Source organism: Mobula hypostoma, chromosome 12, assembly GCF_963921235.1.
Source record: "Mobula hypostoma chromosome 12, sMobHyp1.1, whole genome shotgun sequence".
Lineage (NCBI taxonomy): Eukaryota > Metazoa > Chordata > Chondrichthyes > Myliobatiformes > Myliobatidae > Mobula > Mobula hypostoma.
This window is the reverse complement of record NC_086108.1, coordinates 111,887,845-111,914,431: the sequence shown is the minus strand read 5'-3', so window position 1 is coordinate 111,914,431 and position 26,587 is coordinate 111,887,845. Positions and strand designations below refer to the sequence as shown.

The window sequence follows — 26,587 nt, the reverse complement described above, 5'->3', positions numbered from 1 at the left end:
TGTGCTCAGTGCTGGGGAGGGCTTTACCTGTGATGGACTGGGCTGTAATCACTACTTTTGTACGATTTTCCATGTGAGGGCGTTGGTGTTTCCATACCAGCCTGTGATGCAACCAGTCAATATACTCTCCATTACGTAACCATAGAAGTTTGCCAAAGTCTTAGATGAAAAGCCCAATCTTTGTAAACTTCTAAGAAAGTCAGGGCACTACTGTGCTTTTTTTGTAACGGCACTTGTGTACTGGACCAGGAGAAATCCTATGGAATGAGGCAGTCTGTTGGACAGAATATGGTTCCCATTGTTCAGACAAACAGGCTGTTCAGACCAACCTGTCTATGCTGACCACTGAATTCAGACACACAATTTCTTGTTTTTTTATATATTTCTCAGGTGGGTGACTGTGAACTGGAAATGACTTCGCAAAGTGACCCGTGTAGTTATACTGCAGCAAGACGGATCCCATACAAACACATCATGCAGCGTCTGCCGAGATCACTCACTGGCAGGTTCTGGGACGATGATTGGAAAGCCCCATATTTTGTCTACTTGGTAAGATGATCTACAGAACACATTGGGGACCTGGGCATCAGAGCATTCCACCTACAATACAAATACTCCAGTCTCCCAGACTGAATAAACTCTGTGTAAACAACTCCGCAAAGCACAAATCATCCGGTTTGTTTGGTGTTAATTGGGTGCAGGAGATGGGCCGAGTATTTGGGAGTGAATGAACCAAGTGTGGAATCCAGCAGGTATTTTAATCAGAAGTATTGTGTATAATCAAGTGTAGACAGAGGGATTGCCTTGAGTTGGAGATGAGAATTGAAATACATATGCTCTCTCGATTTGACAAAATTTTCCATTTCTTCCGACTCTTTTGTCCTTCAATCCATCCTCTATCTTTATTAACATCTTATCCCCAAACAACAATACCCTATTTTGAGAAGCAACCATGGGATTGCAATGTTTTTATTGCCTTCTTTAAGAGATTCTCTTATTTGGGAAATAACAATCAGGATAGTCAAAGGAGAGCCAGTGGATGGTGTGTGTACTTGGATTTTCAGAAGATCTTTGACAAGGTGCCACACTCGAGGCTGCTTAACAAGATAAGGGCCCATGATATGGGAAATATACGAGTGTGTATAGAAGATTCGCTGATTGGCAGGAGCCAAAGCGTGGAAATAAATGGGTTCTATTCTAGTTGGCTGCTCTTGACTAGTGGTGTTCTGCAGGAGTCGGTATTGGAAACACGACTTAACGTGATGTGTCAATGACTTAGAATTGATAGCTTTGTGGGCAGGTTTACAGATGATACGAAGATATGTAGAGGGGCAGTGAGTCTGCAGAAGGACTTAGTCAGATTAGGAGAATGGCAAGGAAGTGGCAGATAAAAGTGTATGGTAGAAAGATTGAAGGCATAGACTTTTTCTAAATTGGGAGAAAATTCATAAATCAGTGGTGCAAAGGGATTTAGGAGTCCCCATGCAGGATTCCCTAAAGGTTAGTTTGTAGGTTAAGTCGATGGTGAGGAAGACAAATGCAATGCTAGTATTCATTTTAAGAGGACTGGAATACTACGTCTTTATAAGACATTGGCCAGACAGCACTTGGAGTATTGTGAGCAGTTTTGTGTTCCTTATCTAAGAAAAGATGTGCAGGCATTGGAGAGAGTCCAGAGGAGGTTCATGAGAATGATTCTGGAAATGAAAGGGGTAATGTATGAGGAATGTTTGTTGGCTCTAAATTTGTACTTAGACCATATAACTATAAGACATAGGAGCAGAATTAGGACATTCAGCCCATCGAGTCTGCTCCACCATTTCATCACAGTTGATCCAATTTTCCTCTCAGCCCCAGTCTCCTGCCTTCTCTCTGTATTCCTTCATGCTCTGACCAACCCAGAGCCTATCAACCGCTGCCTTAAATATACAAAAGGACAAGACCTCCAGAGCTGCCTGTGGCAATGAATTCATAGATTCATCACTCTCTGGCTGAAGAAATTCCTCCTCATCTCTATTCTAAAAGGACACCACTCTATTCTAAGGCTGTGTCCTTTGATCTTAGACTCTCCCACCAGAGAAAACATCCTCTCCACATCCACTCTGTCAAGGCCTTTCACCATTTGATAGGTTTCAATGAGGTCACCCCTCATTCTTCTGAATCCCAGTGAATACAGGCCCAGAGCCATCAAATTCTCTTCACGTGACAAGCCTTTCAATCCTGGAATCATTTTTGTGAACCTCCTTTGAACCCTCTCCAGTTTCAGCACATCCTTTCAAAGGAGCCCCAAACTGTTCACAATACTCCACGTGAGGCATCACTACTGGTTTATAAAGTCTCAACATTACATCCTTGCTTTTATATTCCAGTCCTCTTGAAATGAATGCTAACATTGCATTTGCCTTACTCACCACCGACTCAACCTGCAAATTAACCATTTGGGAATCTTGCATAAGGACTCCCAAGTCCCCTTGTGCCTGTTTTGTGTATTTTCTCTCCAATTATAAAATAGTCTATCCTTCCATTTTTTCTACCTGAGAGTATGACCATACACTTCACAACACTGTATTCCACCTGCCATTTCATTGCCCATTCTCCTAATCCATCTAAGTCCTTCTGTAGCCTCTCTACTTCCTCAAAACTACCTGCCCCTTCATATAGTCTTCATATCATTTGCAAACTTTGCAACAAAGCCATCAATTCCATCATCCAAATCATTGATATATAATGTAAAAAAGAATCAGTCCCAACGCAGACCCCTGTAAAGCAGTCAGCCAGAATAGGCTCCCTTCATTCCCACTTTTTGCCCACTGTCAATCAGTCACTGCTTTACCCATGCTAGAATATTCCCGGTAATACCATCGGCTCATACCTTGTAAAGCTGCCTCATGTATGGTACCTTGTCAAAGACCTTCAGAAAATCCAAGTACACACATCAATTGATTCTCCTTTTTCTATCCTGCTTTTTATTTCTTGTCAAGTAAGAATTTTCCCTTGAGGAAACCATGCTGACTGTGGCCTATTTTATCATGTGCCTCCAAGTACCCTGAGACCTCATTCTTAATAATCAACTCCATCATCATCCCAACCACTGAGGTCAGTCTATCTGGCCTATAGTTTCCTTTCTTTTGCCTCTCTCCCTTTTTGAAGAGTAGAGTGACATTTACAATTTTCCAGTTTTCCAGAACCATTTCAAAATCTAGTGGTTCTTGAAAAATCAATACTAATGCCTCCACGATCCCTTCAGCCATATCTTTCATAACCCTGGGGTGTACAGCATCTGGTCCAGGTGACTTAACTACTTTCAGACCTTTCAGTTTCCCAAGAAGCTTCTCTTTAGTTATGGTAACTTCACACACTTCATGCCCCCTGATATCTGGAACTTCCACCATACTGCTAGTGTCTTCCACAGTGAAGACTGGCGCAAAATACTTATTCAGTTCATCCACTATTTCATTGTCCCCCCCATTACTACCTCTCCAACATCATTTTCCAGTGGTCCGATACTTTCTGGACTTTAGTAGAACAAGGATGCATCTTATTGAAACCTATCAAATATTGAAAGATCTAGATAGTGTGGACGTGGAGAGGATGTTTCCTAAAGTGGAGTCTAGGCCCAGAAAGCACAGCCTTAGAATAGAAGGACATCTCTTTAGTACAGAGATGAAGAGGAATTTCTTTATCCCTCTGGCAGTGTATCTGTGGAATTCATTGCCACACGAGGGGAGAGGGGAGAGGGGGTTTCTGCAGTCATTCATCCAGACTCATGTGTTGTGATCATCACGTTCAGAGGTTTTGTCTACTTCTGGTCTCATTACTTTCTCCAATATTTCTATTTAGATAGGTAGATAGATATACTCTATTGATCCCGAGGAAAATTGGGTTTCGTTACAGCCGCACCAACGAAGAATAGAGCATAAATATAGCAATACAAAAACCACAAACAATCAAACAACAAAATGCAAACTATGCCAGATGGAAAATAAGTCCGGGACCAGCCTATTGACTCAGGGTGTCTGACCCTCCACGGGAGGAGCTGCAAAGTTCGATGGCCACAGGCAGGAACGAACTCCCGTGCCGCCCAGTGTTGTATCTTGGTGGAATATGGCCGAAGTCCAACAGTAAAAAGTTCAATATCCAGTCTGCAAACACGTTCCTCGATCGTAATATGACCTGGATTGCACCACCCGTTGTTAACCAGAACAGTAAGCACCCAACTCCTTTATGCTTACCGCTCTCAGTGCACTTCCGGTCAGCCCGAACGGTCTGGAGCCGTCCATGGAAACGCTTTGGACGGGTATGTTCTTGTGCAGCCCCGTTCCAGTGAAACACATAACACTGCACTTCCAAAATGTTCTCTGATGCCTGGCTAGCACCGTGAACTCGTCCATTTTATTACCCACCGAACTCCACTTCTCCATAAGCCTCTGTTGTCTCGACCCGGTCCTCTTTCCTCGCCTTTGTGATCCCCCTCTGCATCCTCTGTGCGTTTTCCTCCAGATTTCAGCAGGGGTGTTCGCCACTCTGCTCGCTAAACCAGCCGGCATAAGCGCAAGCAGCTGGTCCCTGGAATACACAATGCGACCACGCTTTCCCTAAAATTTGATCTCGTGTAATTGGACTGTTTACTTTGTGTCTGCTACTGTGAAAACAGGGGCAAGAAGTTTGTTTAAAATCTCAGATTATTGCCTTACCCTCCCCCCCACCATTATAGTTGCTGCAAGAATAAAACAACAGCACATAGAAACTATTAGCAATACAATGACAAACTTCACACGGAACTAGCAAAGGGTTATTGTGTTTGCCAAATAGAATGATTACGTGTGGGGCGTTGGATTTTCTAAACACCTTTAAAAAGGGCCCAAATAAAAAGTGTGCAAAGGTTATAATTTGGAACTCAGGGTGTTATTCTAGATAGTAAAAAGATAAAGACAGAGAATTGCTTTATTTGCCACAAGTACTGAATATCAAAATATTGAAAATGTTTCATCGTGTCAATGACCAACACAGTCTGAGGATGTGCTGGGGGCAGCCGACAAGTGTCACCATGATTCTGGCACCAACGTGGCATGACCCAACTCATTAACTCTAACCATACATCTTTAGATTGTGGGAAGAAACAGGAGCACCTAAATAAAACCTTTGTGGTCAAGAATACACAAACTCCTTACAATTAAAAAAAGTGAGGTAGTGTCCAAAGCTTCAATGTCCATTTCGGAATCAGATGGCAGAAGGGAAGAAGTTGTTCCTGAATTGCTGAGTGTGTGCCTTCAGGCTTCTGTATCTCCTACCTGATGGTAACAGTGAGAAAAGGGCATGCCCTGGGTGCTGGAGGTACTTAATAATGGACGCTGCCTTTCTGAGACACCACTCCCTAAAGATGTCCTGGGTACTTTGTAGGCTAGTGCCCAAGATGGAGCTGACTAGATTTACAACCTTCTGCAGCTTCTTTTGGTTCTGCCAGTAGCCCCTCCATACCAGACAGTGATGCAGCCTGTCAGAATGCTCTCCACAGTACAGCTATAGAAGTTTTTGAGTGTATTTGTTGACATGCCAAATCTCTTCAAATCCTTAAAAAGTACAGCTGCTGTCTTGCCTTCCTTATGACTACATCGGTATGTTGGGACCAGGTTAGATCCTCAGAGATCCTGACACCCTGGAACTTGAACCTACTCATTCTCTCCACTTCTGATCCCTCTATGAGGATTGGTATGTGTTACTTCGTCTTACCCTCCCTGAAATCCACAATCAGCTCTTTCGTCTTACTGACGTTGAGTGCCAGGTTGTTGCTGCGACACCATTCACTAGTTGGTACATCACACTCCTGTACACCCTCTCATCACCACCTGAGATTTTACCAACAATGTTTGTATCGTCAGCAAATTTATGGATGGTATTTGAGCTATGCCTAGCCACACAGTCATGGGTATAGAGAGAGTAGAGCAGTAGGCTAAGCACACACCCCTGAGGTGCACCAGTGTTGATCGTCAGTGAGGAGGATATGTTATCACCAATCCGCACAGACTGTGGTCTTCTGGTTAGGAATTCGAGGATCCAATTGCAGAGGGAGGTACAGAGTCCCAGGTTTTGCAACTTCTCAATCAGGATTGTGGGACTGATGGTATTAAATGCTGAGCTATAGTCGATGAACAGCATCCTGACATAGGAGTTTGTGTTGTCTCGGTGGTCTTAAGCCGTGTGGAGAGCCTTGAGGTTGTGTCTGCCTTTGATCTATTGTGGTGATAGGCAAATTGCAATGGGTCCAGGACCTTGCTGAGGCAGGAGTTCAATCTAGTCATAACCAACCTCTCAAAGCATTTCATCACTCTAGATGTGAGTGCTACCAGGCGATAGTCATTAAGGTAGCTCACGTTATTCTTCTTTGGCACCAGTATAATTGTTGCCTTTCTGGAGCAAGTGGGAACTTCTGCTCGTAGCAGTGAGAGGTTGAAAATGTCCTTGAATACCTCTGCCAGGTACTCCATCAGGACCTTCTGCATTGCGAGGGTTCACTCGCTTTAAATACAGTCTAACATCGGCCTCTGAGACAGAGATCTCAGGGGCATCAGGGACCTTGTAAACGTCTCTTGTAAGCCTCTAATGTATCTGCCACTATCACCACCCCAGGCAGCACATTCTAGGCACCCTCCACACTCTCTGTCAATAACCTGCCCTCAACTCCTTTGAAATGACGTCCTCTCACCTCACGCCCTCTGGTATTAGTCACTCGAACTATAGGAAAGAGATATTGTCTGTCTAGAGATACAGTGGTGGGGATTGAACCCGGACCTCTGGCATTGTAAAGTGTTAGGCTAAGCCGTGCACCACCATGTCACCTTCATGCAGCTGCAGCCCCTCTTTGTGTAGCTGCGTGGGCTGCTTCTCGCATTCTGGTTGCGTTTCAGCCCCACCCTATTTATATACGGGTAAGGAGGGGCGCATGGAGGGATGAGGATGTCCTTGTCAACTTGCTCCTGGGGCTGGCGAAAACAGCCATCTGTGGGTCTTGGAAATGGGTGGCGGGAGGATCTGCCTGGCAATGTTTAGGGGGTATGTTTGTGCCCGGGTAAATATTTTGAAGGAACACGTACAGTCCACGGTGACCTTAGAGGTGTTCCGGGACCATCGGGCTCTGCGGGGTGTAAATGCCATCATTGACAGAGATGGAAACGTTTCAGTTTAACGCATATTGTCTATTTATAGTGAAGTAATTGTGTTAGTTTCGACTGGGGTGATATACTGCGTCCGGCGCTCCCGATGTGGCCTTTTATATATTGGCACGACTGGGGTGATATACTGCGTCCGGCGCTCCCGATGTGGCCTTTTATATATTGGCGAGACCCGACACAGACTGGGAGACCGCTTTGCTGAACGTCTACGCTCTGTCCGCCCGAGAAAGCAGGATCTCCCAGTGGCCACACATTTTAATTCCACATCCCATTCCCATTCTGACATGTCTATCCACGGCCTCCTCTACTGTAAAGATGAAGCCACACTCAGGTTGGAGGAACAACACCTTATATTCCGTCTGGGTAGCCTCCAACCTGATGACATGGACATCGACTTCTCTAACTTCCGCTAAGTCCCCACCTCCCCCTCGTACCCCATCTGTTACTCATTTTTATGCACACATTCTTTCTTTCACTCTCCTTTTTCTCCCTCTGTCCCTCTGAATATACCTCTTGCCCATCCTCTGGGTCACCCCCCCCCCGTCTTTCTTCCCGGACCTCCTGTCCCATGATCCTCTCGTATCCCCTTTTGCCTATCACCTGTCCAGCTCTCGGCTCCATCCCTCCCCCTCCTGTCTTCTCCTATCATTTTGGATCTTCCCCTCCCCCTCCAACTTTCAAATCCCTTACTCACTCTTCCTTCTGTTAGTCCTGACGAAGGGTCTCGGCCTGAAACATCGACTGCACCTCTTCCTATAGATGCTGCTTGGCCTGCTGCGTTCACCAGCAACTTTGAAGTATGTTGCTTGAATTTCCAGCATCTGCAGAATTCCTGTTGTTAATTGTGTTAGTCACTGTTTTGTATATATAACATTGAATTTGAAATAAAGATATCTTGTATAGAAAAAAAAGCAGTATCAAGGAACACTACAAGGATAAATTCTCGATCTAACATTGGTTTCTATCTGTGCATGTCTCTTTTTCAGGATTTTGACACATACCACGAGGTTTGGTACGATGATCCCGAGAGTATTTCAATGAGGATGTCCATCGTGAAGAAACTGAAAATCCGTGGCATCGGCGTGTGGGCTGCAAACGACATCAACTACACTGGAGATGCCAGAGTAACAATGCAGGCCGTGGAGATGTGGAACGCACTGTGCCCTCCCTGAGGGAAAGACTGAGTGTGAACCATTTCATCTCTGTCTTGGCTCATCGATTAGCATTGCAAGAAAACAAAACAAAGATGAACTCAGTTCAAGATTCAAGATTGTTTGATGTCATTCTCAGTACACAAGTGTAAAGGAGAATGAAATAATTGTTACTCTGGATTGTTACTCTAATTGTTACTCTGCAGAGCAAAAAACACAAAAAGATAAAAAACAAAAATAATAATAAAGCAAGAAATATAAATACTAAGATAACTGATTTCCACAGATTAACTGTATGTCCGTAAAGTGTCGCTAGGCACAGGAGTGTCTGTACATAAGGTGACTCTGACAGGAAATGATAAAGTAGTGGTGGTCGGGGGTGTGGAGGGGTGGGTTAGTGGGTGGAGGTGTTGATCAGCCTCACTGCTTGGGGAAAGTAACTGTTTTTGAGTCTGGTGGGCCTGGCTATGTAGCCTCCTCCCTGATGGGAGTGGGACAGACAGATCATGAGTAGAGTGGGTGGGTGATATCCAACAACAGCAGTTAAATAAATATTAATCTAAAACCAAACATATCATTTTATTAATCAATTGAAATGAATGCATTCTTTGGAAAGGGATGTATTAATCCAATGTACCGGAAGGTTTACAATTTCAAACAGCAAATTGCTTATAATTGTATATACACAGAAACATAGAAATATAGAAACCTTACAGCACAATACAGGACCTTCGGCCCATAAAACTGTACCGAACATGTCCTTACCTGAGAAATTACTGAGGGTTACCCATAGCCCTCTATTTTTCTAAGCTCCATATACCTGTCCAGGAGTCTCTTAAAAGGCCCTATCATATCCGCCTCCACCACCGTCACTGGCAGCCCATTCCATGCACTCACCACTCTCTGAGTAAAAAACTTACCCCTGATATCTCCTCTGTACCTTCTTCCAAGCACCTTAAAACTGTGCCCTCTCATAGTAGCCATTTCAGCCCTGGGAAGAAGCCTTTGACTATCCACACGATCAATGCCTCTCATCATCTTATACACCTCTATCAGGTCACCTCTCATCCTCCGTCGCTCCAAGGAAAAAAGGCAGAGTTCACTCAACCTGTTTTCATAAGGCATTCTCCCCAATCCAGGCAACGTCCTTGTAAATCTCTGCACCCTTTCTATGGTTTCCACATCCTTCCTGTAGTGAGGCGTCCAGAACTGAGCACAGTACTCCAAGTGGGGTCTGACCAGGGTCCTATATAGCTGCAATATTAACTCTCAGCTCCTCAACTGAATCCCACAGTTGATGAAGGCCAATGCACCATATGCTTTCTTAACCACAGAGTCAACCTGCGCAGCAGCTTTGAGTGTCTTATGGACTCGGACCCCATGATCCCTCTGATCCTCCACACTGCCAAGAGTCTTACCATTAATACTATATCCCGCCATTATATTTGACCTACCAAAATGAACCACCTCACACTTACCTGGGCTGAACTCCATCTGCCACTTCTCAGCCCAGTTTTGCATCCTATCAATGTCCCGCTGTAACTTCCGTCGGCACTCCACACTATCCACAACATCCCCAACCTTTGCATCATCAGCAAACTTACTAACCCACCCCTCCACTCCCTCATCCAGGTCATTTATAAAAATCACAAAGAGTACGGGTCCCAGAACAGATCCCTGAGGCACTCCACTGGTCACCCACCTCCATGCAGAATATGACCTGTCTACAACCAGTCTTTGCCTCTGTGGGTAAGCCAGTTCTGGATTCACAAAGCAATGTCCCCTTGGATCCTATGCCTCCTTACTTTCTCAGTAAGCCTTGCATGGGGTACCTTCTCAAATGCCTGGAAATCCATATGCACTACATCTACTGCTCTACCTTCATCAACGTGTTTAGTCACATTCTCAAAAATGAACTGTATTAACAAACAAAGGGTGCAGCAGTCGCGTAGCAGTTAGTGCAACGCTGTTACCGGTCGGGGGGGGGTTGGAGTTCAGAGTTCAATTCTGATGCCGTAGGTTTCCTTCAGGTGCTCTGGTTTCCTCCTGCAGTCCAAAGACAGACTGATTGGTTCAGGGGTCCCCAAACTTTTTTGCACTGCAGACCGGTTTAATATTGACAATATTCATACGGACCGGCCAACCGGTGGGAGACGGGGGAGGGGGATGGGAGGGTTGCCAACAAACAAGGGTAGCAGTCAAATGCGTTGTTTACACAAAAGACTACAATGACCATTAAGCCTTGCGCGGGTACCAATGCGCATGCGTGTCGTGACCAGCCGATTCCTTCCCCCACCAAGCGAATCATTTTTTGCGATTCTGTTCGTGGGGTTGGTGTTAATCACTACCGGAATATAGGTGATTAGTGGGTAATACACTCAATTTTGTTTCTAAACGGGTTTATCTAACGAATTTAATATTAAACACACAGCGCATCTTTTCCTCGCATAGATATAATGGTAAGTCAATTATCAGGGGAGCGTGAAGTGTTGAACGAACTTCCAGTAGAAGTGGCAGAAGCAGGTTCGATATGATCATTTAAAGAAATATTGGACAGGTATCTGGGCAGGAAAGGAATGGAGGGGTATGGGCTGAGTGCAGGTCGGTGGGACTAGGTGAGAGTAGCGTTCGACACGGACCAGAAGGGCCGAGATGGCCTGTTTCTGTGCTGTAATTGTTATATGGTTATATAGGTCACTTATAAGTCAATAGCATCATAACATTTTAAGTAACGTTTGGATATTAAACACACAGCACATATTTTCCCCGTATGAATATATAAAATCATTGCAACACACCAATATCGCTGAATCAGTGGGAGCCCTGGGCTTGTTTCCCTGCAACAAGACGGTCCTATTGAGGGGTGACGGGAGACAGCGATACTCGAAGGGAGTTCCTGATGTCCAGTCTATTCCGCAGTTTAGTTTCCGTTGCATTCATTGCAGAAAACTCCACTTCGCAGAAAAATGTTAGGAATGAAAGCAACGTTTTGAGTGCTTTCGTGGCTATCTCAGGATATTTAGCCTTGACTTTGATCCAAAATGCCGACAGAGATGTTATGTCAAACATACTTTTCAGCCCGTCGACATTTGCAAGCTCGAGGAGTTGATCACCTTCCCGCCCTGACAGGGATGACGCGCGGGTCATGACCTCGCATGCGTAATGGCTGATCAGTGGCGTGACAAGAGGAAAGGTGCAGCTGACCAATCATATCGCTTCCTCGCGGCCCGGTGGTTGGGGACCGCTGGATTAGTGGGTAAATGGTCTGTCTGTCTGTATCTTGTTTTACGGCGGTTGGCATCCAGCTTAATGGTGCATTACCGCCACCCTCTGCTCCGGAATGTGCACTAGACATACATTCTAAACCCCCAGTAAATGGCCTGTGATTAGGCCAGGATTAAATCAGTGGGTTGCCAGGTAGTATGGCCTGTTAGGCCAGAAGGGCCTGTTCTAAGCTGTATCTCTAAATTTTAATTACCTCTATCAAGTCCCCCTCAACCTTCTACGCTCCAAAGAACAAACACCTAACTTGTTGAACCTTCCTTTGTAACTTAGGAGATGAAACCCAGGCAACATTTTAGCAAATCTCCTCTGAACTCTCTCAATTTTATTGACATCTTTCTTATTGAGGTAGAGAAAGGAGGAGGAATGATGCATTGCTGCCTAGCTGAGTGTAGACTATCAACCATTTTAGCATGATGCCCATAGTCCATCATGGGTGATTAGTGAGGGCTATGCAAACTTGATCAGGGATTCACTGCATGAAGGTTCTTTAACAATAAAACAAGGATGGTGATTTCCCAGCAGAGACAGCAGGGTGTCCATTAGCTCTGAAGGCCTAACGTCACCGAGACTGGGCAAGGACAGCAAATGTTTGGCATGCTCAGACTCCAAAGGTCTGTGAAAGGTAAATTTTCAGCGATTGGCATTTATTGTGTTCAGGCGGGTGTTCAAGCAGACTCACCACCCTCGCAACCGTGGAGATTCTGAGTGATACTACCACATAGTAAATAAAACTTGGTGTCATCGGCAGTGATTTCTCACAGTGCGAATTGGGCCTCTGCTTGTACAAACCAACCAAAAGATTTTGCTCCAGATCTCCAGCAGTTTCAATGTGACTGCGTTGGCCAACATGTACAATAACTCTGGAATCGTGCTAGAGCATCGGGGTCACCAGTGTAGGATTTTGCAAATGAAATGAAGTGAGGCATTTTATATTTAACAAAATCCATAACACGTTTTATTGAACTTCAAAACGTACACACAAAAGTGTGTTAAAACTCTTTACGTAATAACGTCATCACGTCAGAGCAGCCTCTTAAAGTGAACCCCCAGCTCAAGGTTGGTGGTTGTGAATGATGCGTCTCTTTCTATTGTACGGCTTCATTTGAATTTAATGAATAAAATGTTTGAATTGTTTTCTAGATTTATATTTATTTTACTATTATTACAAATGAGCTCAATTTTGTTACACTCAGAAAATGCTGGAGGAACTCAGTAGGTCAGGCAGCATCTATGGAGAGGAATAAACAGTCGATGTTTCAGACCGAGACCCTTCATCAGGACTGGAAAGGAAGGGGGAAGAAGCCGGAATAAGAAGCTGGAGGGAGGGGGAGGAGTACAGACTGGCAGGTGATAGGTGAGAGCAGGTGAGGGGGAGGATGGGTGGGTGGAGAGGGAGGGGGAGGAGTACAGACTGGCAGGTGATAGGTGAGGCCAGGTGAGGGGGAGGATGGCTGGGTGAGGAGGGAGGGGGAGGAGTACAGACTGGCAGGTGATAGGTGAGACCAGGTGAGGGGGAGGATGGGTGGGTGGGGAGGGAGGGGGAGGAGTACAGACTGGCAGGTGATAGGTGAGAGCAGGTGAGGGGGAGGATGGGTGGGTGGGGAGGGAGGGGGAGGAGTACAGACTGGCAGGTGATAGGTGAGGCCAGGTGACGGGGAGGATGAATTGAGAAACTGGAAGTTGGTAGGTGGGAAAGGTGAAAAAAAAACCAGAGGACATGGGTTAAGGGTGAGGAGGGAAAAGTTTAAAGGGAACATTAGGGGGGCTTCTTCACACAGAGAGTGGTGGGAGTATGGAATGAGCTGCCAGATGAGGTGGTAAATGCAGGTTTTTTTTTAACATTTAAGAATAAATTGGACAGATACATGGATGGGAGGTGTATGGAGGGATATGGTCCGTGTGCAGGTCAGTGGGACTAGGCAGAAAATGGTTCGGCACAGCCAAGGAGGGCCAAAAGGCCTGTTTCTGTGCTGTAGTTTCTATAGTTTCTATGGTGAAGAACTGAAGGAGGAATCTGGCGATGAATGTGGACCATGGGAGAAGGGGAGGGGAGAAGGGGGACGAGGGGGGAACAGAGGGAGGTGGACAGGTGAGGAAATGAAAAGGGGTAGGAGGGGAGCTAGATTGGGGAGAGGGTGAGAAATTATCGGATACTAGAGATAACGATGCTCATCTTGCAATACTAATTGATGAGCTGATACAGAGATGAAATGGTTCACACTCAGTAATTGCACCAGGGAGGACACACTGCGTTCCACATCTCCGCAGCCTGCATTCTTGCTCTGGCATCATCAGCGTAGTTGATTTCGTTTGCAGTCCACACGCCGACACCACGGAGGTTCAGTTTCAGCACGATAGACACCCTCATAGAAATGCTCTCGGGATCATCGTACCAGACCTCGTGGTACGTGTTACCAACCTGCAAACGAGCAAAGGGGAAATGCACAGATTGAGAGGAGACCAGGCTGAAATTGTTAGATGGAGTAATTTGGGTGGCACGTTAGTGCTGGAGAGGGAGGATCTGTATCACGATTCCCGTGAACAGGTTCATTTCTGACCTCTGGTACTGTCTGTGTGTGGTGGGGGGGGGATATTCTCTGTCACCTCTGGAACTGTCTGTGTGTGGGGGGGGGGATATTCTCTGCCACCTCTGGTACTGTCTATTTCGGGGGGGGGGTCATATTCTCTCTGTCCTCTGGTACTCTGTGTGGTGGGGGGGGATATTCTCTGTCACCTCTGGAACTGTCTGTGTGTGGGGGGGGATATTCTCTGTCACCTCTGGTACTGTCTATTTCGGGGGGGGTCATATTCTCTCTGTCCTCTGGTACTGTCTGTGTGTAGGGGTGGGTATATTCTCTGACCTCTGCTACTGTCTGTGTGTGCGGGGGGGGATATTCTCTGTCACCTCTGGTACTGTCTGTGTGTGGGGGGGATATTTTCTGTCACCTCTGGTACTGTCTGTGTGTGTGTGTGGGGGATATTCTCTGTCAACTCTGGTACTGTCTGTGTGTGTGTAGGTGTGGGTATATTCTCTGTCACCTCTGGCACTGTCTGTGTGTAGAGGTGGGTATATTCTCTGTCCTCTGGTACTGTCTGTGTGGGTTCGGGGTGTATATTCTCTGTCCTCTGGTACTGTATGTGCAGGGGTAGTAGTGTGTGTGTGTTTGGGTGGGGTCTATATTCACTCTGTCCTTGTCCATATCCCCCAGGTGCTTCAGTTTTTTTCCCACATCATAAAGAGCCCACGGGAGGTTCCTTTCCTTTTCCTTGTCACATTATTCTTGGCAGTGATCTGTTCCCATTGCTTCCCCCCTGACATCTTTCCATGAGGCCATCTGTTAACTTCTTTTGAAACAAGAAAGCCCAGCTATTGCCCATCGTTCTTCGTCTCATTAGAATTATCAAGGTCGGGAAAGATATGTGATCGTGGCAGCATCAACGTCAGGAATTTCAGATCGTTTGGAGAAACTGGTTAAACAGTTCTCTCCCAACCAACCACACCCCGCCCACCTCAATTCCCCGGCTCTTCCGACATCTCAGTGGCATAACCATCCTGATAAACCACATCTGAGTTTACATTTATTGTGGAAGGAATGAAAGGAGAATTGATGGGTTTTTGAGAAGAACAACCTTCAGAATGGAGAGGCACAGGGAGGGGGGAGGGGGGAGGGGACAAGTTGGATTGTCCCCCTGTAAACTCTCTTGGACTCAAGGAGCCAACTGGCCACTTTCTGAGTTGGGACCGTAATGTATAGGAGCAGAATAGGCTCTGTGACCTGCTACGCCATTCTATCCTGGGTAATATATTATCCCTCTCAACCCCATTTAAAATCCAAAAGTTCAGAGAAAGCTTTATTATCAAAGTATGTATATGTCAGCAAATACTATCCTTGGACTGATTTTCTTGCAGGCACTTACAACAGAATAAAGAAATACAATATAATCAATGAAACATGACTGACAAATCCTGACAAACTGTGGAAAAACAAAACAAAATAAATATTAAGTAAATAAATACATAAATATGACTGAGAACTTGAGTTGTAGAGCCCTTGAAAGTGCATTCTCCGAACCTCTCCCGATACTCTTTCATTCCCAAATTCCTTCTCGTGAACCTCCTCTGGACCCTGTTCAATGTCAGCATATCTTTTCTTAGATAAGGGGCACAAAACTGCTCACAATGCTCCAAGCACAGTTACATCAGTGCCTTATGAAGCCTCAGCATTACGTCTTGCTTACATTGCATTTGCCTTCCTTACCACTGACTCGACCTGCAAATTAACCTTTCGGGAACCTGTATGAGAAATGCAGTCCCTTTGCATGTCTGATTTCTGAATTTGCTCCCCATTTACAAAATAGTCCATGCTTTACTTTCTAACAAAGTGCGTGACTGTGCATTTCCCGACACTGTATTCCATCTGCCACTTATTTGCCCATTCTCCTAATCTGTCAAAGTGCTCCTTCAGACTCCATGCTTCCTCAACGATACCCACCCATCCACCTAACCTTTGCATCATCCACAAACTTGTCCACAAAGCCATCAATTCCATCATCCAGATCACTGACATATAACATGAAATGAGGAGATCCCAACACGGACCCGTGGAATGCCACTAGTCACTGGCCGCCAACCAGAGAAGTGTTGTTAAGTGTAGAATGAGGAAGGCAGGGATAACCTCTTTTAAACTGAGCAAATTATGAACACTTTGAGTTAAATGACTTGAGGTTTAAAAGACCAATGCACAGAATGCTGGGCCTACTTATTTGTTCCAAGGCAGTGATCGGTCAGGGATGAGATATTTGGGAAGCTGTTGAACAAAGAAGGCTCATTCCAACAGCCCAATTAGTGGCAGGAGCAGGCCACAGCAACGAGGTTTCTCTCAAGTTCAAGACACCTGTCTGAAAGTACAAAAGGGACAGGCGGGTTGGCCATTGTTGGGAGTAGGCCTGTGGTGAGAGTAGGAGTGTCAGGCTTTGGGTCAAAGGAGGCTTCAGCTCGAAAAAGGCGTTGGCTCTGAGTAAGCTTCTGTTAAGGTTCCTTTTTCTCTCTCTTGCTGTACTGAGTGTAGTAAATGGCTGCTGTGTGTTCTTCATGCTGGATGTTGGAGTCCTGGGAGACCCAGAGTCTCCCAAGGAGCAACATCTGTGTCAGGTGCATCCGGCAGCAGCTCCTTGAAGACCGTTAAGGATCTGGAGGAGCAGCTGGATGACCTTCGGCTTGCACGGGAGAGTGAGGAGATAATCGATCAGAGTTACAGGGACGTATTTACAGAACTCAAAAGTGTTATATCTCAATGCTTGGAGTATAAGAAATAAGGTGGATGATCTTGTTGCACTTTTACAGATGGTCAGGTATGATGTTGTGGCCATCACTGAATCGTGGCTGAAGGATGGTTGTAGTTGGGAGTTGAATGTTCAAGGTTACATATTGTATCAGAGGGATAGCAAGGTAGACAGAGGGGTGGTGTGGCTCTGCTGGTAAAGAATGGCATCAAATCAGTAGAAAGATGTGACATAGGATCAGAAGGTGTTCCGTCGTTAGCGGTTGAGTTAAGACACTGCAAGGGTAAAAGGACCCTGATGGCATTTACATAGAGGCCTCCCAAGAGTAGCTGGGATGTGGACCCCTAACTAAGGGAAATAGAAAAGCGGTATCAAAAGGGGAATGTTATGATAGTCATGGGAGATTACAACATGCAGTTCAATTAGAAAAATTAAGTTGGTAATGGATCTCAAGAGAGTGAGTTTGCTGAATCCCAATGAAATGGCTTTTTAGAGCAGTTTGTTGTTGAGCCCACTAGGAGATCAGCTATACTGGATTGGGTGTTATGTAATGAACCAGAGGCGATACGAGAGTTTAAGGTAAAAGAACCCTTAGGAACCAGTGATCCCTTAGGACGCTTAGGAAGGTGCAGGATAGATGCATTTCAAAAACAAAGAAATACTCAAATTGCAAAATAGTACAACCGTGAATGACAAGGGAAGTAAAGACTAATGTAAAAGCAAAAGAGCGGGCACACAACAAAACAAAAAGTAGAGGGAAGATAAAGGATTGGGAAGTTTTTTTAAAACCTACAAAGAATAATTGAAAGAATCATTAGGAGGGAAAATGTGAAATATGAAAGCAAGCTAGCAAACAATATCAAAGTGGATAGTAAAGTGTTTTCAAGTGTGTATAAAAAGAAAAGAGAGATTAGAGTGGATGTAGGACTACTCGAAAATGAGGCCAGAGAAACAATAACAGGGACAAGGAGATGGCAGATGAACTAAGTGAGTATTTGACATCAGTCTTCATTATGGAAGACACTAGCAGTATGCATGAAGGAAGAAAAGCGAGTGCAGTTACTATTACAAGTGAGAAGGTGCTCAAAAAGCTGAAAGACCTAAGGGTACATAAGTCACCAGGGCCAGATGAACTGCACCCTAGGGTGCTGAAAGAGGTAGCGGTCGAGTTTGTGGAGGTATTAATAATGATCTTTCAAAATTCATTGGACTCTGGCATGGTGCCAGAGGACTGGAAAATTGCAAATGTCATTCCACTCTTTAAGAAAGGATGAAGGCAGCAGAAAGGAAATTATAGACCAGTTAGCCTGACCTCAGTGGTTGGGAAGATGATGGAATCAATTGTTAAAGATGAAGTTATGGAATACTTGGAGACACTGTACAAGATAGGACTAAGTCAGCATGGGTTCCTTCAGGGAAAATCTTGCCTGATGAACCTGTTGTAATTCTTAAGGAGATTACATTTAGGATAGATAAAGGGGATGCAGTGGATGTTGTATATTGGGACTTTTAGAAGGTGTTTGACAAGGTGACACACATGAGGCTGCTTACCAAGTTAAGAGTCCATGGCATTACAGGGAAGTAACTGGCATGGTTAGAGCATTGGCTGATTGGTAGGAGGCAGTGAGTGGGAATAACAGGAATCTTTTTTTGGCTGCCAGTGACTCGTGGTGTCCTGCAGGGGTCGGTGTTGGAACCACTTCTTTTTATGTTGTATATCAATGATTTAGATGCTGGAATAGATGGCTCTGTTCCTAAGTTTGGAGATGATACGAAGATTAGTGGAGGGGCGGGTAGTGTTGAGGAAACTGGTAGGCTGCAGAAGGACTTGAACAGATTAGGAGAATGGGCAAGAGGGTGGCAAGTGAAATACAATGTTGGAAAATGCATGGTCATGCACTTTGGTAGTAGAAATAAATGAGAAGACTATTTTGTAAATGGGGAGAGAATCCAAAAATCTGAGATGCAAAAGGACTTGGGAGTCCTTGTGCACGACACCCTAAAGGTTAACTTGAGGTTGAGTTGGTGGTGAGGAAAGCAAATGCCGTGTTAGCCTTCATTTCAAGAGGTCTTGAATACAAGAGATGGGATGTGATGCTGAGGCTTTATATGGCACTAGTGAGGCCTCACTTGAATATTGTGAACAGTTTTGGGCTCCTCATCTGAGAAAAGATGTGCTGGCAGTAGAGAGGGTTAAGAGAAGATTCACAAGGATGATTCTGGGAATGAAAGGATTATCATACGAGGGACGTTTGATAGCTTTGGGAATGTATTCACTGGGATTTAGAAGGATGAGGGGGATCTCATTGAAACCGTTCAAATACTGACAGGCCTAGACAGAGTAGATGTGGAAAGGATGTTCCTCATGGTGGGGGAGTCTAGGAAACGAGAGCACAGCCTCAGGTCCATTTAAAACAGAATGCAGAAATTTTTCTTTAGCCTGAGGGTGGTGAATTTGTAGAAATTATTACCACAGGCAACTGTGGAGGCCAGGTCATTGGGTGTATTTAAGGCAGAGATGGATAGATTCTTGATTGAACAAGGCATCGAAGGTTACAGACAGAAGGCTGGAGAGTGGGGCTGACAAGTGAGGAAAAGGATCAGCCATGATAGAATAGCAGAGCAGATTTGATGGGCCAAGTGGCCTATTTCTGCTCCTAGGTCTTTGGTCTAATGGACATTTCAGACCCAAACCCTTTATCAGGACTGGGTCTCGATGCTGGAGGGACTCAGCATCCCAGTCCATCCTGTCTCCTGCAAAAATGCTATTCCCTTTTCTCAGTTTGTTTCTCTCTCCCATATCTGTTCCCAGAAGGTGGCTTTCCCTTCCAGAACATCAGAGGTGTCCTCCTCCATCAAAGAACGGGCTTTTCCTTCCTCCACCATTGATGCTGCCCTCACCCACATCTCCTCCATTTCCCTAACATGTGAGCTCACCCCATCTTCCTTTCTCCTTAACAGTGATAGGGTTCCTCTTGTCCACCCCATGAATCTCTGTATCTAAACATCATTCTCTGGAACACTCTCTAAAGAGATCCTACCGTAAAATACATCTACCCCACCCCTTCCGCCTTCCACAGGAATCACTCCCTCCATGATTTCCTTGTCCGTTCATTCCTTTCCATTAATCACCCTCCCGACACTTATCCCTGCAAGTGCTATACCTGCCCAGTCACCTCCTCCCTCATCTCCACTCAGAGGCCCAAACAGTCCTTCCAGGTGAGGCAACACTTCACCTGCAAATCTGCTGGGGTCGTCTATTGTACCCAGTGCTCCCGATCCAGCCTGCTCTACATTGGTGAGACCCATGGTAAATTGGGCAACTGCTTCATCGAGTACCTCTGCTCCATCTGCCAAAAGAAGAACCTCCCAGTGGCTGACCATTTTAATTCCCATTCCCTCTCCCATTCTGACATGTTAGTCAATGGCCTCCTCTTGAGCCACAATGAGGCCACCCTCAGGGTGGAAGAGCAACAACTTATATCCCATCTGGGCAGCCTCCAATCTGATGGCAAGGATATCACTTTCTCCCTCCCCCCTTCTTCGATTCCCCACTCTGGCCTCTTACCTCTCCTCAACTGCATACCACCTCTCCCCTGTGTCATCCTGCTTCCCTTTCTTTCATGGCCCTCACTCCTCTCCAATCAGATTCTTTCCTGTTCAGCCCTTCCACACTTGGCATCACCTACCACCCTCTAGCTATCCCCCTTACCCTCTCCCCACCTGTTAATTCAGCTGTCTTCCCCTTCCTTTCCAGTCCACAAGAAGGTATATGGAATGACCACACACAGAAAATGGAGAAACTCAGCAGGTGAGGCAGAATAAACAGTCAATATTTTGTGCCAAGTCTTCATCCAGACGTATGGGCCGTGAAGGAGGGAAGGGTCAGATTGATCATGGCGGTTTATATTGGTCAGCACAGCATTGTGGGCCGAAGGGCCTGTTCTGCGCTGCACAGTTCTATGTTCTAACCCTCCCTCAATTTGAATTACTGTTGATATTTTTCTTTTCAGTGTCAAATAAGATATGTATAATTTACATTAATTTATTTAAATTAATTATGATCGTCATGTTCTGTACTGCTGTTGCAAAAAGCCCATTTTTGTGTCATTTAAACGCTGAGTGTATTGCAAACAATTTCCCAAGGTTCCCGTTTGGACGTCAGTGTTGCTGTGACGGTGTGACGGAGGGAGCTGCTGGGACATTTCAGAGGGTGTCCAAGAACAGTCTGGGTCAGGAGTCACATGTGGGACAAGAGATCTCCCCCCTGAGGGACATGGGTGAACCCAACCTATTTTTAGCCACTTGTTCCCCAGCCACTGTTACCATGGTGATTGGGTGTCGTTTTGAAAATTCTGGAACTGGAAATGAAGTTACATTTGACCGATTGTGATGTCACGCGACATCAGAATGGAAACCATGACAGGGGGGAGATGAGTGTTGAGTGTTAGTTGGTGAGAGCAGTGGACGAGGAAGCAGCAAGTTTAGTTCCTCCCCTGTGAGTGAGGCCGAGGTGTGAGTGCTCAGGAGATGGGACTCACCCTCCGTCTGCAGAATTGGGTGGGGGGAGAGGGAGAGGGTAGAGAGAGAGAGAGGGAGAGGGAGAGAGAGAGGGGGGAGAGGGAGAGAGAGAGGGGGGGAGAGGGAGAGAGGGGGGAGAGGGAGAGAGGGGGGAGAGAGAGGGGGAACGAGAGAGAGGGGGAGGGAGAGAGAGGAGAGAGAGGGGGAGGGAGAGGGGGAGAGAGAGGGGGAGGGAGAGGGGGAGGGAGAGGGGGAGAGAGAGGGGGAGGGGGAGGGGGAGGGGGAGGGGGAGGGGAGGGGGAGGGAGAGGGAGAGGGAGAGGGAGAGAGGGGGAGGGAGAGGGAGAGAGGGGAGGGAGAAGAGGGGAGGGAGAAGGGGGGAGGGAGAGGAGGAGGGAGAGGGGGAGGGAGAGGGGGAGGGAGATGGGGAGGGGGAGGGGGAGGGGGAGGGGGAGGGAGAGGGGGAGGGAGGGAGGGGGAAGAAGGGAGGGGGAAGAAGGGAGGGGGGGAGGTAGAGGGGGGGAGGGAGGGAGGGGGTGGGAGAGAGAGAGGGGGAGGGAGGGCAGGGGAGAGAGACGGGGAGAGGGGGAGAGAGGGAGAAAGGGAGAGTGGGGGAGGGAGAGATACGGGGAGGAAAAGAAGGGAGAGAGTGGGGGAGGGGAGGGTGAGAGAGGGAGCAGGGGAGAGGGGGAGGGGGAAGAGAGGGGGAGGGGGAGGCAGAGGGGGGGAAGAGGAGAGAGAGTGGGGTGGGAGAGAGAGTGGGGAGGGGAGACGGGGAGAGAGGGTGAAGGGAGATGGGGAGAGAGGGGGAGGGAGAAGAGGGGGGAGATGGCGAGGGGGAGAGGGGGCAGGGGGAGGGAGGGAGGGATAGAGAGTGGGAGACAGGGGAGAGGGGGAGGGGGAGTGGAGAGAGAGGCGGGAGAGGGAGGGGGTCTGAGAGGGGGAGGGGAGAGAGAGGGGAGAGGGGAGGGCGGAGAGTGGGGCGAGGAGAGAGGGGGGAGAGGGAAAGAGGGGGAGAGGGAGAGGGGGGAGAGGGAGAGGGGGGAGAGTGAGAGGGGAGGGGAGAGAGAGAGGGGAGGGACAGAGGGGGAGGGGGAGGAGGAGGGGGAGAGGGGAGAGAGGGGGAGAGTGAGAGGGGAGGGGAGAGAGAGAGGGGAGGGACAGGGGGAGGGGGAAGGAGGAGGGAGAGAGGGGGAATGGGGAGAGAGGGGGGAGGGGGAGTGGGGAGGGGGAGAGAGAGCGAAGGGGAGAGACGGGAGGGAGGGAGGTAGGGAGTAGGGGGAGGAGGGAGGTAGGGAGTAGGGGGGAGTTAGGGGAGGGAGGGGGGGGTGAGGGAGAGAGAGAGGGGGAGGGGAGGGGAGAGGGGGAGGGGAGGGGGGAGGGGTGAGGGGGAGAGGGGGAGAGAGGTGAGCGAGAGAGAGAGAGGGGAGAGAGTGGGAGGGGAGAGAGGGGAGATGGGAGAGAGGGGGAGAGAGGGGGATGGGAGAGAGGGGGAGAGAGGGGGATGGGAGAGAGGGGGAGAGAGAGGGAGAGAGGGGGGAGGGTGAGGGTGAGACAGAGGGGGAGAGAGCGAGGGGAAGAGAGGGGGAGGGGAGGGGGAGAGAGGGGGTGGGGGAGAGAGGGGGAGGGGGAGGGGAGGGGGGAGAGAGAGGGAGGGGGAGAGGGGGAGGGGAGAGTGGGGGAGGGGAGAGGGAGACAGGGGGAGAGGGAGAGGGAGAGAGAGAGGGGAAGAGAGGAGGTGGGGAGAGAGGGGGTGGGAAGAGAGGGGGAGGGGAGAGAGGGGGAGGGGAGAGAGGGGGAGGGGAGAGAGGGAGGGTGAGGGTGAGGCAGAGGGAGAGGGGCAGAGAGAGGGGAAGAGAGGGGGTGGGGAGAGAGAGGGGGAGGGGGAGAGAGAGAGGGAAAGGGGAGAGAGGGGGAGAGGGAGAGAGGGGAGAGGGGGAGAGGGGAGGGAGACAGGAGGAGAGGGAGGGGGGAGAGGGAGGGGGGGAGAGGGAGGGGGGAGAGGGAGGGGGGAGAGGGAGGGGGGGAGAGGGAGGGGGGGGAGAGGGAGGGAGGGGGGGAGAGGGAGGGAGGGGGGGAGAGGGAGGGAGAGGGGAAGGGGGAGAGAGGGGGAGGGGGAGAGGGAAAGGGAAAGAGGGGCAGAGGGGGAGGGGAGAGGGGGAGAGGGAGAGGGGGAGAGGGGGGGAGGGGAGGGGAGAGGGAGGGTGGGGGGAGAGGGAGGGAGAGGGGAAGGGGAGAGGGGAAGGGGGAGTGGAGAGAGAGGCGGGAGAGGGAGGGGGTCAGAGAGAGTGGGAGGGGAGAGAGAGGGGGAGAGGGGTGGGCAGAGGGTGGGGGGGGGAGGCAGGGGATAGAGGGGGAGGGGAAAGGAGAAGGGAGAGAGGGGAGGGGAAAGGGGAAGGGAGAGAGGGGAGGGAGGAGGGAGGGGAGGGGGAGGGTGAGGGTGAGAGAGGGGAGGGGGTGAGGGAGAGAGAGGGGGAGGGGAGAGAGGGGAGAGGGGGGAGAGAGGGGGAGAGGGGAGAGGGGGGAGAGGGGAGAGAGGGGAGAGGGGAGAGAGGGGAGGTGGGGAGAGGGGGAGAGAGGGGGAGAGAGGGGGAGGGGGGAGAGAGTGGGGGGAGAGAGTGGGAGGGGGAGAGAGGGGAGACGGGAGAGAGGGGGAGAGAGAGAGGGGGAGAGAGAGAGAGGGGGAGAGAGAGAGAGGAGAGAGAGGGGGAGAGGGAGAGAGGGGGAGGGAGAGGGAGAGAGGGGGAGGGGGAGGGAGAGGGAGAGAGGGGGAGGGGGAGGGAGAGGGAGAGAGGGGGAGGGGGAGGGAGAGGGAGAGAGGGGGAGGGGGAGGGAGGGGAGAGAGGGGAAGGGGGAGGGGGAGAGAGGGGAAGGGGGAGGGGGAGAGAGTGGGAGGGGGAGGGGGAGAGAGGGGGAGACAGGGTGAGACAGAGGGAGAGGGGGAGAGAGAGGGGAAGAAAGGGGGTGGGGAGAGAGGGGGAGGGGAGAGAGGGGGAGGGGAGAGAGGGGGAGGGGAGGGATGGAGGGTGAGGGTGAGACAGAGGGAGAGGGGAGAGAGAGGGGAAGAGAGGGGGAGGGGAGAGAGGGGAGGGGAGAGAAGAGAGGGGGAGAGAAGAGAGGGGGAGGGAAGAGAGGGGTGAGGGGGTTGGGGGAAGGGGTATGTGGGAAGGGGTAGGGGTAAGGGAGAACGGGTGGGGGTAAGGGGGAGGGGGAGGGGGAGAGGGGAGGGGGAGAGGGGGAGAGGGGGAGAGGGGGAGGGGGAAGGAGAGGTGGGAGGGGGAGGGAGAGGGGGGAGGGAGAGGGAGAGGGGGAGGAAGAGGGGGGAGGGGGAGGGGAGAGGGGGATGGGAGAGGGGGAGGGGAGAGGGGGAGGGGGTAGAGGGAGTGGGGAGAGGGGTAGAGGGGTAGAGGGGGAGGGGGGAGAAGGGTAGAGGGGGAGGGGGGAGAGGGGTAGAGGAGGAAGCGGAGGGGGATAGGGGGATAGGGGGAGTGGGAGGGAGAGGGAGAGGGGGAGAGTGGGGCGGAAGAGGGGGAGAGTGGGGCGGAAGAGGGGGAGAGTGGGGCGGGAGGGGGGAGGGAGAGGGGGAGAGGAGGAGGGGAGAGGGAGAGAGGGAGAGAGGGGGAGAGGGGGGAGAGGGGGGAGAGGGGGAGAGGGGGAGAGGGGAGAGGGGGAGAGTGGAGGGGGAGGGGGGAGAGGGGAGGGGGAGGGGGGGAGAGGGGAGGGGGGAGGGGGGAGAGGGGTGGGGGGGAGGGGGGAAGGGGGAGTGGAGAGAGGCAGGAGAGGGAGGGGGTCAGAGAGAGTGGGAGGGGAGAGAGAGGGGGAGAGGGGTGGGCAGAGAGTGGGGGAGAGGCAGAGAGAGGCAAGGGGGAAGAGGAGGCAGGGGAGAGAGGGGGAGGGGAAAGGGAAAGGGAGAGAGGGGGAGGGGAAAGGGGAAGGGAGAGAAGGGAGGGGGGAGAGGGGAGGGAGGAGGGAGGGGAGGGGGAGGGTGAGGGAGAGAGAGGGGAGGGGGTGAGGGAGAGGGAGGGGAGGGGGAGGGTGAGGGAGAGAGAGGGGAGGGGGTGAGGGAGAGAGAGGTGAGGGAGGGTGAGGGAGAGAGAGGGGAGGGGGTGAGGAAGAGAGAGGGGGAGGAGGGAGAGGGGGGAGAGGGGAGAGGGGGGAGAGGGGAGAGGGGAGAGGGGGAGAGGGGAGAGGGGGGAGAGGGGAGAGGGGAGAGGGGAGAGGGAGAGAGGGGAGAGGGGAGAGAGGGGAGGTGGGGAGAGGAGGAGAGGGGGAGAGAGTGGGAGAGGGGGAGAGAGTGGGAGAGGGGGAGAGAGTGGGAGGGGGGAGAGAGGGGAGATGGGAGAGAGGGGAGACGGGAGAGAGGGGAGAGGGGAGAGGGGAGAGTGGGGAGAGGAGGAGAGGGGGAGAGAGTGTGAGTGGGGAGAGAGTGCTGGGGAGAGAGTGGGAGGGAGAGAGTGGGAGGGAGAGAGTTGGAGGGGAGAGAGGGGAGACGGGAGAGAGGGGGAGAGAGAGAGGGGGAGAGAGAGGAGAGAGGGGGAGAGAGAGAGGAGAGAGGGGGAGGGGAGGGAGGGGAGAGAGGGGAAGGGGGAGGGGGAGAGAGGGGAGGGGGAGGGGGAGAGAGGGGAGGGGGAGGGGGAGAGAGGGGGAGGGGGAGAGAGGGGGAGGGGAGAGAGGGGGAGGGGAGAGGGGTAGAGGGGGAGGGGGGAGAGGGGGAGGGGAGGGGGGAGAGGGGGGGGAGAGGGGGAGAGGGGGAGGGGAGGGGGAGAGGGGGAGGGGGAGGGGGGTAGAGGGAGGGGGGTAGAGGGGGAAGGGGGAGGGGTTAGGGGGAGTGGGAGGGAGGGGAGAGGAAGAGGGGGAGAGTGGGGCGGGAGGGGGGGAGAGTGGGGCGGGAGGGGGGGAGAGTGGGGCGGAAGAGGGGGAGAGTGGGGCGGGAGGGGGAGAGGGAGAGGGGGAGAGGGAGAGGGGGGGAGGGAGGGGGGCGAGGGGGAGGGGAGAGGGAGAGAGGGGGAGAGGGGAGAGAGGGGAGAGGGGGGGAGAGGGGGGGAAGAGAGGGAGAGGGGGAGAGGGAGAGAGGGGGAGGGGGAAAGGGGGAGGGGGAAAGGGGGAGGGGGAAAGGGGGAGGGGGAGAGGGGGGAAGGGGAGGGGGAGAGGGGGGAGGGGGAGAGGGGGAAAGGGGGAG

General features: G+C 50.3%; 1 protein-coding gene across 4 annotated transcripts in view; it reads right to left on the bottom strand.

Annotated features, from left to right (window-relative positions):
* Nucleotides 1-12,644: 12,644 nt before the first annotated feature.
* The window catches only part of LOC134355273 (di-N-acetylchitobiase-like), a 55,030-nt gene continuing 41,087 nt past the window's right edge, over nt 12,645-26,587 (bottom strand). For all 4 annotated transcript variants that reach the window (XR_010020006.1, XR_010020007.1, XR_010020005.1 and 1 more), the window contains one exon: nt 12,645-14,024. Coding sequence is in view for 1 of the 4 variants with exons in the window: in XM_063065071.1 (XP_062921141.1) it covers nt 13,827-14,024 (198 nt within the window). In the remaining 3 variants the exon portion in view is untranslated. The remainder of the gene's footprint in view (nt 14,025-26,587) is intronic.